Source organism: Dermochelys coriacea, chromosome 11, assembly GCF_009764565.3.
Source record: "Dermochelys coriacea isolate rDerCor1 chromosome 11, rDerCor1.pri.v4, whole genome shotgun sequence".
Taxonomy (NCBI): domain Eukaryota; kingdom Metazoa; phylum Chordata; order Testudines; family Dermochelyidae; genus Dermochelys; species Dermochelys coriacea.
The window spans coordinates 52,769,301-52,785,692 of record NC_050078.2 but is presented as its reverse complement, the minus strand read 5'-3'; the positions used below and the strand labels follow the sequence as shown (position 1 = coordinate 52,785,692).

Here is a 16,392-nt window from a genome sequence, read left to right as displayed (position 1 = left end):
GAGAGAATAATCTGTAAGAAAACAAAAATGGGCATGCCAAATTGAATAAAATGTAAAATAAATATACTAACATCTACCATAATCCTTCCAATACAGCTTTCTTGTATGTTCAGGTGATGGAAAGAGAGAGGCACAGACTGCACACTAGGCATAAGATCCCTAGGGAATTGCTGCCAGCTGCGGCAAGAACAATCCCTGATCTGGAGCACTGAGGCAGTGCTGTTACTGGCTGCTAGTTCTCAAACTCTCTTTTCCATTTCCCTTACACAACCACCTGGGAGAGAAGAGCTAGCCCCTCCGCTAGTCACTGACTGGCTTTGTCTGAATATGGACTCCCATCATGCTTTCACTGGGGTTCCCAAAACCTTGTACAGAAGTCTCTAATCTCCATCCACAGCACAGGCCCAATTCAAACAATTCAGTTTTAAAGTTGCAGGGTGCAGCTAAGGGCACATTTTCAATTTGTGATCATGTGCACATTAGACAGCCTGGAGGTCAGTCATAATTTAGAGCTTTGAGAACCACCAGATGGCTATCCTCAATAGCCCCTTACTTATAATCATTTCTACAGGAGCCACTTCTGACTATGGCAAGGGAGGATACTAGATCCAATCAGAGATCCAATTATGTCAATTGCTGAACACCACTGTCACGCAGAAAGTCCTGTGCCTACTTTCGTGACTTGTTATGCTCAAGTTCTATTATTATAATGTAAAAGCAATGCTAGCTGGAGAGCTGTCAAGCTTAACATACCAGAGACGAATCTTGCCATCTTTATGTCCACTTGCTATACAGTCTTCCTTCGGGTGACAGGCTACACAAGTAAAATAGTTGTTTGTGCCTTTTCTACTTGTTGCACTTAAAGGAAACCTTCAAAAATTAAAGAGTCGTTTTAATTAATTAGAGTCAATGTTAGATGAAGCTTCTCAATAGTCTTCATATGTAGTCTACTTGCAGCTGGGGCTATGTCAAAAAAGATTAGAGCAATCATTGCACAAATGCAAATTAAAAGATACTTCTGACTGAAGATAGGATTCCAAGGAGCGTGCAACTGGTTGAGAGTATTCCTGAACTACAAGAAAGTCGACAAAAGTTAGGTACACCCCTCCCAAGAAAAGGACAGACACCATCCCCACTTAGCTTGCTAGATTCTTCCCCCCCAACAAAGCAGCAGCATCTACATCTCCTCAGGGCCTTACACAAAACATCCTAATTTAAATCCCTGTTTCAATTCAGCAATAGAAAAGTGATGACACTATCGCCTGGGCCTAGGCTAAGAATCGCTTGGCATCCCACAAATCAGTGAAGGCACTGCAGCCCAAACTGCCTCTGTTTCTCCACAGCAGCCTCAGACACACATTGAACAACAGAATTTTGAAGAATCTCTAAAGAAAGAATCTGCCAGTGGATGAGCAGTTACTCAACAGCACTTGCTAGGATTTCAGAAATGAAAAAGAAGTCGTTCATGAGGAATCCCATTTACCCGTGCAATGATCTGCAATTGAATCAGTGGTATCAAAGGATGCTGATGGAGCTAAAATAATCTGCATACAGCTGACTTGTTAACATACAGATACATATTTATGAGTTTCATAGCTGACAACATTTACAGTCGTTAGTCTTACCTGTTAACCTTTTTCTTTTTGAAAAAACAAACAAGGAGATGAAGGCCACGCACTGATGCCACATATTCACCCTGTTACAGCAATACAGCAAGTTAGGACTTTGTATTTGATATAGATTCACATTGAAACTGGAGCACAACAAATGGCCTTTGATCATGTTTCTTAAGCAGGTCTGTATCATGAAAAAACGGTACCAGATAGAGACACAAGATGCCATTACCCTAATCAATGTGAGTTGCTTGCATGTAATGAGATGTTACTGCTCCTCATTTTAATACAGCTAATATAAACTCATATAGCCTAAAAGATTTTTTTAAAACTTGCTTTGTTTATAACAGCCTCCAAGAAACTACTAAATATTTTCCCCACTTACTGGGACAAGCTTTGCATGGAGTTACAGCCATGCAATCCCAGAGAAGTATGCACGGGTAAAATAATGTGTAGAATCTCTTGCTTTGTGCACATATGCAATTAATATAAGGTTGCATATGAATGGTTTGTTTGGGATACTGGCACAAATTCCTTTTTCATATAGAAAAATAGTTTAGTGCTATTTATTAAAAATCCAAGAATTCCTTTAATTTTATGCCAGAACCAGTAGCTCTTACTTAATTTTGTTCCAGAACAAACACAGATGAAAACAAATATTGAATTTGCAGTCATATTCCCTCCTATCTTTAGGTATAATAAAAACAATACTCCTAAGCTTCTTAGCTCCTGTCCTGCTCTATAAAAGCAAAGGATCCAGTAGGGTACACAGGGTCTGAAACATTACTAAAACCAGCATCTTCTTACACAACACATCTGGTCCAGGTGAATAGAGAGTACAGTAAAAGCCTATATCTGTCACTAGTTATACTCCTGTTGACACTGAAGCTGATTCTATTCTATTCCACAGATGAAAAAATCAGCTAAGTTTTAACTGTATATTTACTACCAGTGACAATGCATAACCCAGGGGACCAACCCCGTCCCCAAATAGCTTCTCGTTTATATTTCAAGTTCACCTTGTAAGTCAGCTGTTTGGGAACCTTCCCCCTGACCTCCCCAAAACACCTAAACAGTATTTTAAAACGTAAATTTATATCTGAGCTGGGAATAACAAACAGGGAACTCCACAATGTTATTTTTACACTCTTTTTTTAAGAGTGCAAACGCATGGTTAGCTCATCTTTTTGTGCATCAGAGCTAAAAACATTAGAGCAGAAACCAACATTAATTCTTTTGATTTGTGTGGTCCCATCTTCCCCAGAGGACAGGTGTTCTTTTTTGGTATATATTTTAGATTTTTAAAAGGAAGAGGGAAGGGATGTAGCTTACTGAATTCAGAGTTATTTCATTACCTGACTTTTGCTAGTGCTCTGAGACAAATAAAGTTGGTCATCTAATCAGAGCCTTTTGATCTTTAATATCTTAGTGTTCAAAAAAAAAAAGTAAGTGGGAAAAAGCCAAAATTTTGCAAACAGACAAGAAAAATAAGTCAGATAATATTCTGGGTCCAACATGTTGAACACAATTTTCAATTAACATTTACCACAACAAAAAAGCCTTCAAGGCCAAAGTGTTTTGTATGCCTAGTACAAGAATTGTGACTCTCTTCTTTCTAAAGAAAGGGACATTTTACTGGATTAAGTGCTTGAAATTGTGTAATTTTCCTTCATTTTTACCCTAATGCAATGAAGTTGCATTGTAGGACACACTTTTGCAACTCACCAGCAATCCTGGTCTTATTATATATTTATGAAATTACAAAGAATAGATGGTGCTGGATGTCAAATTTGTTGAGGCAAGCTTTCTGAGATCAGTCGTTTGCAGTTAAGAGGAAAAGTCAGGATTCATACTAGGCTTGCATAGCAAGGACACATTACTTCTTTTAGTGATCAGATTATGTGGTTAATCACATTTTTTTGTACATCAGACTAAACAGTATGTGGTTAATACATTTTATATAAAAGAAAAACATTGTAAAGGTAAATATACTTCTCTTCCAAACGCAGTACATTTGGGTGACTGGCCTATATCATCCAAAATCAAAGACAGTTCCTTAGCTTCAACTTTTTGGTCTGGTGTTTTTGGCAGTTTCACAGAAACAAGCTGGAACGAATCTGGTCAAATAAAGACTTTGGTCAGTAAAATAATTTTGTGCATGATGTTATAGTACATATATGTGTTCAAAAGGCGAGTATGTGGGTGCACCTGTTATCCTCAATATAAAATCCACTCCTTCAGTATTGTTTTGAATGCATCCTTAAAGATGCATACTTAAGGATGAAGTTCTGACACCTTTATATTTTTGTCTCAGATGTTTCTGAGCCAAATTGCAACAGACAGATGAGATCTAGATTTTTCCATAGTGGTTTCCTGTGTAATATAAAGCAGAAACCAAACCAAATTACATAGATTTGTTCTTCATCTGAAGTGGCATTCATAGGAGTATCTTACAAGTTAAGTCATAAATCTATTTTCTCAGGCTTTGAATAGTTGAATTTATGCCAATACTAGAACTGGTCAAATTTTTTCCCCATCATCATGTTTTTTTTCAATTTGAAAATGCTCATTTGTTGAAACAAACTTTTTGTAGAAACAGAGCAGAATCTGGGTCTTCCATATCCCAGGTGAGTTGCTACTGGCTATGCGGGCATGACAATTTTTGAAGAGTTTATATTTTGTTCTGATGCAAAACGAAAACAAATATGGAAACCTCTAAGTTTTCCACAAAACAAAGTTCTTGTTTTCATGCCAGCCTTAACTGGTATGGGTTATTGTAATGATGTATCTTTTAAATATGGTAACATGACCTGAGGATACATTTAGAAGTTTAAATATAGGTCAAGAGACTCAAATAATTATGTCTATAATACATAACATTAGATAGGTATAGCACAAGTGTCTGGAAGTTTAAGATTAAGCTTTGATACAATCAAAATCCAAAAGTGTGCAATTTAGTATTTTCACTTAATTACTATAGTTTCAACAAGATACAAAACAGTAGATGTACAGCAATGGTTATTTTACCTATTTAAAGGACACTTTCAAGATACCTTTAAAAAACAACTTTCCTACAATATGTGGTTTACTAATAAGGCTGTAAATTATTAAGAGTGAAAATGTACCCAGATTAATTCACTCTCAACCTTCTGTGCTGTTGGTACACTTTTTACATTTCATTCAGCAGAGACAGTAAAACTGAACCAGATAGGTTCTGGTCAAGTGCACCAACACAGTATTGTTGTGGTTGGGGTCCATTTTATATCAATGGAAGGGTTAAATAAAACTCATTTCAATGGGATTAATCAGACTTTGTAAATCTTTCTTTTGTCCCCCTGGAACAAAAATTACAAAACAACTTTGGGGCCTAAACTAAGTTATCAGAGTCCCTTTAAACATTCAAGCATACTTAATATCACACTGCAACGAAATACAAACTGAAGTTAATTATACTGTACCTAATGAATCTTCATTTTTCTTTGGAATTATAATGAACACTGAATCCTCAGAACCAGCAAGTGTATAGAATGCAAAAAGTTTGTATCCAACAACAAAAGTCTGAAGAAAAAAAACAAAGTAGTTATGAAATGTGAACGTCAAATTAGCTGGACAATTATCAATTATTCTGAAGTTCTTGTACAGTCAGATAGTGAACAGTTTACAACCTAGTCAGAGATTCTTTTTATTATTTTATTATTATTTATCCTTGTTGCTTTTTAAAAAAAATGTTTGCTAAAAGCTTGTAGTTGATCATTCTCAATTTGAAGTAAAAAAAAAAGCGCATGATTTTGGTTGGTAACCCTATTACAGAACAAAAGGCTTATGTCAGTCTTGTTTAGCAGTATCTGTATATTGTTTACTGGGAAGGCTAAAGCTAACACCCTACCCTCTGCTACATGGTGGGGTGGAAGAAAGATACGTAGGGAGCCTATTCTTCTTCCACCATCCAAGGCAGGACTACTCCTCAGCTGAGGAGCAGTAGGATAGAGCTGGCCGTCACAGCAGCCCACAGACTACATGTCCAAGGGGACACATTCAGCATCTAGTCTGACATCAATAACTGCAACACGTGTTCTAAATGCTACCTTAAACACGCATTGTTCCTGCTCAGATGAGTGGCAAAGTACATCTCAGCACCCATCCCACAATACACATCTGTCTCCATCTTTTTACAGCTGCCCCTTAGTCAAGCTTTGGTCCCAAGGTAGTTTATATGCAGTGGAGCAGCAGCCCTCAAACTGTCATCCTTGGACCAGAGGTAGCTTGTAAAGCCCTTCTTGGCTACCCTCAGAAATAAATATTCTGAGAATTAAGCTGTGCAGGAACTGGAATATCGTGAGGAGAGGTGGCTCATGAGAGAAGCCATCCCATACGAAGGTCTATAAAATGAAAAAATATGGTATAACTTCAATTATCTGAAAGTCTTCGTTCTCTTCCCCCTCCCGGTGAAGCAGGGAAAGACATGCAAACTTTCTCGGAAGCCAGATAGTCGAAGACAGAGAGAGGAGCTGCCTGAGCCAATCAACTAGCTAAAATAAGGAAGGGAGAACAGAAGAGCTACACTGAGCACAAAAATCAGATATCTTTGTGTGTATAACTCTTCCTCCCTCCTGTCTTCAGCCTACCAATCTTGGGAAAAAGTTTGGACAGCTTCTCTCCTAACTGTTATCTTTAGACAACTGTGCAGTAAGTCTCAAGCAACACTGAGGACCTTCTGATAACCACGGTTTTAGTGTACTGAATATTTAAGAAGGGACTACATGCTTCATTAGCTAAGGGTCATCAAAAATGTCACTGCAGGCCCTAGCTAGGGGGCAGCAAATTTCTCCTGCCTTTAGTGAGAGGCCTGCTAATGAACAAAATACAAACCATAGTAACAAACACTGCTTTTGAAGCCAGGGTTTATGCTCATCTCCACTAAAAGCTTCAGAGAGCCTGAATTTGGCCCTATGTGTTTTGTTCAGCCCTAATATTCATTTAACTGATGGTCAACAGTGAAAAACAACTCTGGAATCCATGAACAACTATGACAGAAAATGTTTTTTTTTTTTACATACTTTAATGAGAATTCCATCTGTGAAGTCCCAGAGTTTGATGGTGCCATCTAGAGAGCAAGAATACAGCTGGAAAGGAAAAATAAAATAAGTTATGAAAAGAATTCAAATAGCAAAGCAAAACACTAGGGTCAAGATTTTACACAAAATGAGATCCTCAAGCTGGGCTCTTAAATCCATACCTGGGCAACTAAGTGGCTGGATTTTTCAAAAGTGCTAAGCACCAAGTTCCAATTGACGTCTAACAAAATACACATACTGCTATTCTACTTTGATCTACATACTTTTGAGATATGCAGTTTGAGACCATGTGTGTTCCCATTTCGTATCTGATCATCACATTAAAGTTACCTAGCATGTGAATGCTAATATACATTTACAGTGCATGTGCAGAGATAACAGATGCACAGACCTTTGGGAAACGTAGAAGGGGACTGAATCTATGTCGGCCCAGACTTTATGCACAGCAACAGAAAAAGCCAAACAGAACCAGCTCAGAACCACCTCAATTTTTCTTCAGATACATATTCAAACTAAAAGTTAAAGCTGAAAATTTAAGTATTCCCCACTTATTTCTCCCAACCCTCACAAGATAAAAATCTCATACTTAGAGGATGCACAGGCAAAACTTAATGATGCCATCAGCTGAATAACTGTGTACCCTCAAATTTCTCATTTGATTGCTACAGATAATATAGTAGGAAGGAAGGGTCAGAATTAGCTCAAATATTTAAGGTGCTGTTGCTAATGTAAATATATTCTTCCATGTTTTGAAAGAGATCATGCACACTCAACAGCAATGGTTCCCAAACTTTAACAACCTGTGAATCCCTTTCACTAAAATGTCACGAACCCCCTCCTAAAAATGAATATTTCCAGGGATTTTCTCCTTTACCTGTGTATAAATGATAAAAGCAGTGATCTTGGAAATATAAAATTTGTTTTTATGACATGCTTATTACACTTTATTATTAATCATTACAGTATTACTACATTATGAAAACGGCAACACTGTTCCAAGATCTCATTTTTGTAGCTTGTATCACTTTGAATAAGCGTGTTATAAGACAAGGCTCCTATGTTTCATCAAGGAGTATCAGATGTGAAACAGCATAAAGGTATTTAAGAAGCCAGCTCACAGAGTTCCTCCTACACAAGAATTAAGGTTTTCCTGGACTGCTCAAGACAACGCACCTTACAACAAAGCTTAAACTTGTTCTTCATAATAATTTTAAAAACAATACTAGCTACCTATTTCATTTTAAAAACAGCAAAAAAAATCCACCTCCCTTTCCATTTTTTACAAGAATTGAAGTTTAAATCTCATCAGTGATAGATATGCTTGCTTTGATCTGCTTAGCTCTTGGAAGTTCAGGGGCTCTGTGCTGCTGGCCCCATGCTGCCTGGGGTCCCTAGGGACAGCTTTGTCCGCCATTAGGGAATTCCCCCCCCGAGAATGCCTTGTAATGTTTCACAAACCCCATTTTGGGAACCCCTGCTCTACAGTTACAGTAGGTAAGTGTGTACACGTTGGGGAGAGGCATGTGTAATGAGAACAAACGTTATTAGAGTTACCAATATTTATGCATACGGGCATAATACAAACACCAGCTGAGATCAGGAATAAGTTTCTCCACAGTATAGCTGCACAGTTGGATTCACTGTAAGTGCTATGGGCCTCTCATTCCTGTGCCAATGCAGAGCCTGTCACTTGAGAGGTTGATTAGGAAATCCCTAAAGCCATGTATTGATTATCATACCCTCTGGGAAATGGCTGGGATTTAGCCATGCCTGCTCCTACTCCAGATATAACCCTGGCATGTCTCCTACACCAGGGTATGCCTTATAGCTGCTTTGTGACTCTTTTCCCCACATAGCTGGCACAGAGTGGGCTACAAGGCACTGATCAATTAGGTCCTACATGTCCTACTGCTGAAGAGCCTAGTATTGGCAATTGTCAAAGACAGACAAATACTAGATTAAAGGAACCATTGTTGGATTGTTCCAGTATAGCATTTTTTAAAGTGACCTGCAACAAAATCTGTCCACCTGTACTTTTAGAAAAGCTTCCCACTCTGTAAATTAGACTAATCTGATGTCTTACAACAACAAATTCATAAACTAATATGGGTAATTGCTATTTCAGTCTAAACAAACAGAAGCTAATTCAGTAGTCGTTATAAGAAAAATATTTCCAGCCTTCTCTCACTTTCCAGCCACCCCAAAAAACACATGATTGTGTGTCCTGTACTGCCAAAGTCAAGTACCATTTCCTTAACTAAATCAGGAAAGGACCAAATGCCTAGCTGGACAGAACTCACAATTACAAAGATTTAACCAACCTGCATGTGGTTTTGGGGGTTAAGTTGAATTCCTGTCACCAGGTTTGTGTGACCCTGCAAGATGTGTACACATTCTTCTGTAGCTGTGCTGTACACTTTCACATAGTCTCCTGAGGCACATAAAAGGTATCTGAAAAGATGATGAAACAAAAAGTTAATAGGATAGGGCGACTGAGAATTCTGGATAAAGATTTACACTTAATTTTTGTCAAGAGTAACAACTACTTTGAATCTACAAAGTACTAAACATGAAAAATTTAGGCCATCATCAAAGAAAGGACTCCATATTTGGAACTTTGTTTTCTATTATTTGTACAGATTTACTTACTTCACTATTAAATGTAATGGAAGAACAAACAAGTATATCAGACGTTAACATGCAGTTACAAAGGCATGGAAAAATTACTCATATATATTTTAGTTCTTGTTAAAGGTGCTGCTGGCTTGATCACCTTGAAAAATAAAGGCCTGTACAGATCAGCAGAACAGATAAAACATGCATGATGCTACTTACACCTCTCCAAACTACATATAAAATATCTATCTCCTCCTTTGATAAATCAGTATCTGCTACATTTATAGGACTGTGCCTGGAAATGCTTGCTCTTACTTTTGGCCAAACAATAAAGATCAGCTAATTTTTTCCAAACCTCAAGTTCCAAAGGCTATGTCTACACTACCGCGGCAAGTCGACCTACGCTACGCAACTACAGCTACGTGAATAATGTAGCTGGAGTCAATGTACCTTAGGTTGAGTTATCGCAGGGTCTACACTGTGGGATGGGTCAATGGGAGAAACTCTCTAGTCGACTTACCTTACTCTTCTCTTCGGGGGTAGAGTAGACTGGAGAGCGATTTGCTATCGATTTGGCAGGTCTTCACTAGACCCGCTAAAACGACTGCCAGTGAATCGATCTCAGAGCGTGGATCTGAGCTGGAATCTAGACCTGCCCTAAGACTCAAGCACTTTCTCAGCACTCCTATTTTATAGGTTTTTTTTAAAACAAACACACATACAAACAAAAATGAGAGTTTGTGATAAGCATCGGAGGGAGGGCATTCTTAGGTTCCCTGTGAAACTTCAGCATGCTGCAGCTAACCTACTCTCTCATGCTCCATGAATTTTCCTTGGCCACTTCACTGGTTCCTTAATTATCTCCAGCTCCAATTCAAAATGGCTCTACTGTTGTTCAAAGCCATGCACACCACTCTTTTATTTATCTACTCTCTGCACACCTTCATGCCGCTCTTTACAGCTGCAGAAGACTATTTCACTTATGCTGTTCCATCTCACTTCTGAAACAAGTCTCTTTTAAATCTCTCCTTAGTCCCCACAACCCTGTTTGGTTTTTTGTAGCCCAGAATACTAACAATTAAATGCTCATGTCACACTAAAAACAGGAAAATTAGCCAAACAGACAAGTTTAAAACAACATGTGCCTACATGTTTACGATTGTTTTGATCTCCAGCCCTTGATTATTGGCTGCCAAAGGCTGCATACTCAACTAAGGAGGGCGGAGAGAAGAATGGTTCTGGAATGGACAGTCCCACAACTACACTGCAAAATAGCTCTGCTTAATTATGGTTATGGACAAAACGTGTTTTAACATGATCTGTGTAGACACACAAAACACAGGCTAGAGAACCCTGCTTTAGCATTTCCCTCCCCCCCAGTATATACCCTACTGTAGAAAAAATACGAAATTAAAAAGTTATCTTTTCATCTGGTTAAGGAAATGTGCATGTTGTAAAGCAAGACTCTGACTAGCAAGTAGGACAGAAAGAATGGAGTACGGAGGATATCTGGTTCAAATTAATTAAATTAATGAGATAAGGGAAAGTTCAAAAAAAAAAAAAAAAAAAGAAGGCCCTGACCAACAGGGGTGACAGCAAATGATTTTAAATAGGACAGAAAGAATCTGTCTTAAGAGGCAACATGGACCTTCCCATTCCACATACCAATGTTATCTTAAAAGTAAAGCCTATGTGAACCCAGGTGCAATGGAAAACCTGTTGGTCAGCAAAAAGCAGGGTAGAGATAGGGAGGATAGGCCTTAGGGATAAAAGGAAGTTGTAAATCTTATCTGGATTAAGACTTGAAATAAGGGAGAAGTGTCTCAAATTGGTATTTAGCTGAAGTCAGTAATTGGCAATGACATCACTTGTTTGTCAAAGGGTATAAAAAGTAAACTTTTAAAGGATTCATTGCTAACACCTGCCTGACCACGTTGGCGCTGACTAATATGGGCCTAAGCACCCTTGGGTTTAATCTGTTTGTCAGTATCTTGATCAAATGCCTATAAAGGTTTTGTTACTGTTTGGATGTAGTAAGTTGCTTATTAGTTAGGATTTGAAGCATGTTTAGAGCAACTGTATAAATATAACTCAGACTTTGGATTTAATAAAGGAATTTATGGTTAAGTTAGTATCCTGACAACATCCTGCATAAATAATAATAATTTCAACATCTAGGTTAAAGCCTCATCTACACCAGGGCTCATCTGCTCTGGAGCATTAACCTTTTGGTAATTCAAACATCAATATTGACTGCAGGCAATTCACATGTTACAGTGTCCCCACATCCAGATACAGAAATGCAAATTAATTGCTCACTGTGGAAAAGTGGTGAGCAGACTTGCTGATGTGCATGAGCTAGTTCATCACTGACTCTTGCCTACACAGCACTGCAGCCAAGTCTCAAAAGCAAAAAGGATGTTTTTCCATTTTGTTAGCTCAGCTGAGTTTGCTTAAAATGACTTAAAAATTCTGGCAAAATGCAGGCCAAAAACTATTAAAAGACACACACCCTTTCTACCCCTCAAGAGGGGTCTTGTGATAGAACAACCTAGCATGGGCTAAGAACAAGTATTATTTATAGCTGTTCACAGCACGGCTAAGAAATGGCATAAAGCATACCTGCAAAATGTTTGCATGATATGTGGCATGCTAGGGGCTAATAGCATTATTTAGTACATCAAAATTCTTCCATGTAGATAAAGCCTACAACTAATTATGCCAACATGCTACTGTCTAGAAAGGTGTCCAATTTATCACTTTTTTGTATTGTGGATGGGCCAACCTGGATACAGAACTAAAGTTGCAAAACAATTCTCTATTGTGTGTCAAAAACATTGTCCTGGCCACAATATAAACAAAAGTTACATTAGAAAATAGGCACTTTTAGTTGTGCAATTGGTCTCCAATATGGCAATAATTTTCTTAAATGCCCAGGCAACAATAACATGTTATACAATTATTTGCCCACAACCACATTTAAATGTTTTTTGTACCACAGACTAGGCCTGACTGACGTCAAATAGAGATATATTCAGTCTCCTCCATTGGCAATAAGCTCGTTGCCACCAACAAGAACCTTTTGGGGGAAAAGAATAAAAGGGAAAGCATCCTTAGTACTCAAATTCCATCCTTTGGGGGATTTAAAAAAACAACAAAAAGAGTATTAGGATAGTGTGGTGGTGGTGACAGTCAAGGAGGAAGGGGATCAGGGAAAATGAGCATGTCAGACTCATTCTCACATTCTCTGTGTGGAAGGCCTGGTCTACACCTAAAACTGAAGTCAATCTAGCTACATTGCTCAGGGCTGTGAGCAACTGAGAGACATAATTAGGTCAACCTAACCCTCACTGTAGATGCAGCTAGATCAAAAGAATTCTTCCACTGACATAGCTACCCCCTCTTAGAGAGGGTGATTACCTATGCTGATGGAAACACTCCTTCCATTAATGCAGGAAGCGTCTATGCTACAGCAGCACAGCTGCAGTGCTGGAGCTGTGCCACTGTAATGTAGACGGACCCTTTGTCAAACATGAGTCAAAAAACAGATACAGTAACTTCTCACTTAAAGTCATCCCGGTTATCGTTGTTTCGTTGCTGATCAATTAGAGAACATGCTTATTTAAAGTTACGTAATGCTCCCTTATAATGTTGGCAGCCGCCTGCTTTGTCCTCTGCTTGCAGAAAGAGCAGCCCGTTGGAGATAGCTGGTGGAGGCTTGGAACCAGGGTGGACCGGCAGCCCCCCTATCAGCTCCCCCAAGTTCCCTGTGAGGTAGCACAGCCCCACTGGACAGTTCAGCTGTCCCTCTCCCCACTGCCATGTGCTGCTCCTGCCCTCTGCCTTAAAGCTGCTCCCAGGAGCCTCCTGCTTGCTTGGGAAGAAAAGAGGGGTGCTAATGTCAGGGTGTTCCCCCCCACACTCCCTTACCCCATTTCCATGGGAGGGGGAAGAAAGGAAAGGCAGGAGGGGAGGGACATGACAGGGCTGAGGGAACTTACTGGCAGCAGATGCTGCCTCAACTTGCTGAGCTACTTAAAAAGGCAATGTACTTAGAATACGGTCAGTGCACTTAAAGGGGCAATGCGCGTCTCTCTCTCTCTCTCACACACACACACACACACACACACACACACACACACACACACACACACTGTATCTCTGTTTCTCTCTGCCATGGTGTCTCCCCTTCCTCCATTCCTGCTACCTTGCAGAGTGTGAGGCTACATTAACAACCTCAGCCAAGTGCTAGTTCATTATTTAGCAGTAAAGCATTCCCTGGGAAATATTCCATCCTCTTCCACCCTCTGTCTTCACCACCTCAACCAAGCTTCACAATCATCATTGCTGTGTACAGTATTAAACTGTTTAAGAAACTTATATCGTATAGACAGATAGACAGTCAGTCTTGTCTGGTGAAAAAAAAATTTCCCTGGAACCTAACCCACCCGTTTACACCACAATATACCGGAAACCTACTGACCGCTATTCCTATCTACATGCCTCCAGCTTTCATCCAGACCACACCACACAATCCATTGTCTACAGCCAAGCTGGACAATACAACCACATTTGCTCCAACCCCTCAGAGACAAACACATACAAGATCTCTATCAAGCATTCTTATAACTACAATACCCACCTGCTGAAGTGAAGAAACAGATTGACAGAGCCAGAAGAGTACCCGGAAGTCACCTACTACAGGACAGGCCCAATAAAGAAAACAACAGAATGCCACTAGCCATCACCTTCAGCCCCCAACTGAAACCTCTCCAACGCATCATCAAAGATCTACAACCTATGCTGAAGGACGACCCATCACTCTCACACATCTTGGGAGACAGGCCAGTCCTTGCTTACAGACAGCCCCCCAACCTGAAGCAAATACTCACCAGCAACCATACACCCCACAACAGAACCACTGACCCAGGAACCTATCCTTGCAACAAAGCCCGTTGCCAACTCTGTCCACATATCTATTCAGGGGATACCATCATAGGGCCTAATCACATCAGCCACACTATCAGAGGCTCGTTCACCTGCGCATCTACCAATGTGATATATGCCATCATGTGCCAGCAATGCCCCTCTGCCATGTACATTGGTCAAACTGGACAGTCTCTACGTAAAAGAATGAATGGACACAAATCAGATGTCAAGAATTATAACATTCAAAAACCAGTTGGAGAACACTTCAATCTCTCTGGTCACTCGATCACAGACCTAAAAGTGGCTATCCTTCAACAAAAAAACTTCAAAAACAGACTCCAACGAGAGACTGCTGAATTGGAATTAATTTGCAAACTGGATACAATTAACTTAGGCTTGAATAGAGACTGGGAGTGGATGGGTCATTACACAAAGTAAAACTATTTCCCCATGTTTATTCTCCCCCACCGTTCCTCAGATGTTCTTGTCAACTGCTGGAAATGGCCCACCTTGATTATCACCACAAAAGGTTCCCTGCTCTCCTGCTGGTAATAGCTCACCTTAAGTGATCACTCTGGTTACAGTGTGTATGGTAATACCCAGTGTTTCATGTTCTCTATGCATATAAATCTCCCCACTGTATTTTCCACTGAACGCATCTGATGAAGTGAGCTGTAGCTCACAAAAGTTATGCTCAAATAAATTGGTTAGTCTCTAAGGTGCCACAAGTCCTCCTTTTCTTTTTGTACATTCAAAGTTATCCACGCACTATTTATGCACCAGTCACCCTGAGCCAGGTCAAGCCATCACGCACCAACAGGCCACCTCCAGTTTTCCACCAGTAATGGAAAGATTTAATTACTTTTTACCCCCATCAGTCTAATGCTTTACCCTGATGTGCTATTTTGGAGCATCTTTCCCCACTACTTTTCACAAGTGCTTTGAAAGTCTCTGAGTGCAGATACTAGGCAAGAGCAAGTTACTGTTATATACCCCCTGCTATCCCTTCCCAGGGCCCCTGTGTTACTCCTACGTCTCTTAGGTAGACGAGCCAACTGCAGCCTTCCTAGTTCCTCCTCATTTTTCCCTTCCCACCACATGCGCTGAGTATAGAGAAGGTGACCAGCCGGTGGTCATCTGAGAAATTTCAGTATTTCAAAATTTGGCTTTATTCCCAACTCGCCTGGATCCCACGTTTTGGAAATTTCTCATGAATCAGAACTTGGGCCGCAAAACCCTGGCACGGCGGGTCTGCCCGGAGCTAAGGACCCCAGCCTGGCTCCCACCCTCGAGGCCCTGGGGTTTGGTGGCGGCTCCTCGAACCCGACTCGCTGTCCCGAGTTGTGGGTTGCAGGAAGCGGCGCCTCCCTCGGGCTATTCGGGTTGCGCCTGGGGCCGGTCCGCGGCAGCGCTGGGCTGACAGAGCAGCAGGTTTCGCGCCCACAGCGCTGGTACCAGCCCGGGGGGGGGGGCGCGTTCGCAGCCCCCGCCCCGCCTGCAGCCGTTACACGCGCGGCTCCGCCAGGCCAGCGGGGCTCACCAACGGCTCCTGGGCCGCGTCGCGCCCCGCGGAGCGGGCTCCATTGACCGTGGCCAAGGAGCTCAGCAGGGCCCGCCCCCGATCCCCGCGCCACATCCTCCCCCCTCCTCCGATTCGCCCCCCCTCACTTGGCATCGGCGGAGAACGCCGCTCTGGCGCCGCTCAACGTGCTGCCTCCGCAGCGCACCACGCGGAGCGGCTGCTGCGCCACCATCTTCCCGCTGCGAGACCTTCCACCTTCGACCGCTCAACCCTTGCCCCGCCCCCAGCGAGCGCCGCCGCCGCTCTGGCCGTGCACTCCCCAGAACTCTCTCGTATACGTTCCTCCAGGGGCTCCCTGCCATCTTATCTATGGGCAAGAAAGGCCATTACGCCCGTTCCTGTCAAGCGCATTGCATAGCGTTTAGGGCACTTCCGCCCTTAGTTTACATGGGCACAGGAAACTCTCGGCGATCTTTGTGAGGTCACAGAGGAACGCCGTCGGCTGGAGCGCACCGCCCCTTACTGAAGGAGACTATAAGAGGGGCAGGAAACTGTAGTAGCCGCATGCGCAGAGCCTGTCTTGTTGTTCCCGCGGTCATTCCAGGCCGGAGTCGGCATTTCCGGGTGACGTCACTAA

At 41.3% G+C, this 16,392-nt stretch overlaps 1 protein-coding gene across 4 annotated transcripts in view; it reads right to left on the bottom strand.

Moving 5' to 3' along the window:
• WDR75 (WD repeat domain 75) overlaps positions 1-16,308 on the bottom strand; it is a 41,877-nt gene extending 25,569 nt beyond the window's left edge. The window contains exons 1-7 of one of the 4 annotated variants that reach the window (XR_006278043.1): positions 15,902-16,179; positions 9,010-9,139; positions 6,671-6,736; positions 5,072-5,171; positions 3,606-3,730; positions 1,626-1,696; positions 754-870 (exon numbers count right to left, since the gene is read on the bottom strand). Coding sequence is in view for 3 of the 4 variants with exons in the window: in XM_038421712.2 (XP_038277640.1) it covers positions 754-870; positions 1,626-1,696; positions 3,606-3,730; positions 5,072-5,171; positions 6,671-6,736; positions 9,010-9,139; positions 15,902-15,987 (695 nt within the window). In the remaining variant the exon portion in view is untranslated. Of the gene's footprint in view, positions 1-753; positions 871-1,625; positions 1,697-3,605; positions 3,731-5,071; positions 5,172-6,670; positions 6,737-9,009; positions 9,140-15,416; positions 15,787-15,901 lie in introns of those variants that run through there. The other 3 variants (XM_038421712.2, XM_043505463.1, XM_038421713.2) reach the window with 3 other exon arrangements.
• Between the last annotated feature and the right edge of the window lie 84 nt (positions 16,309-16,392).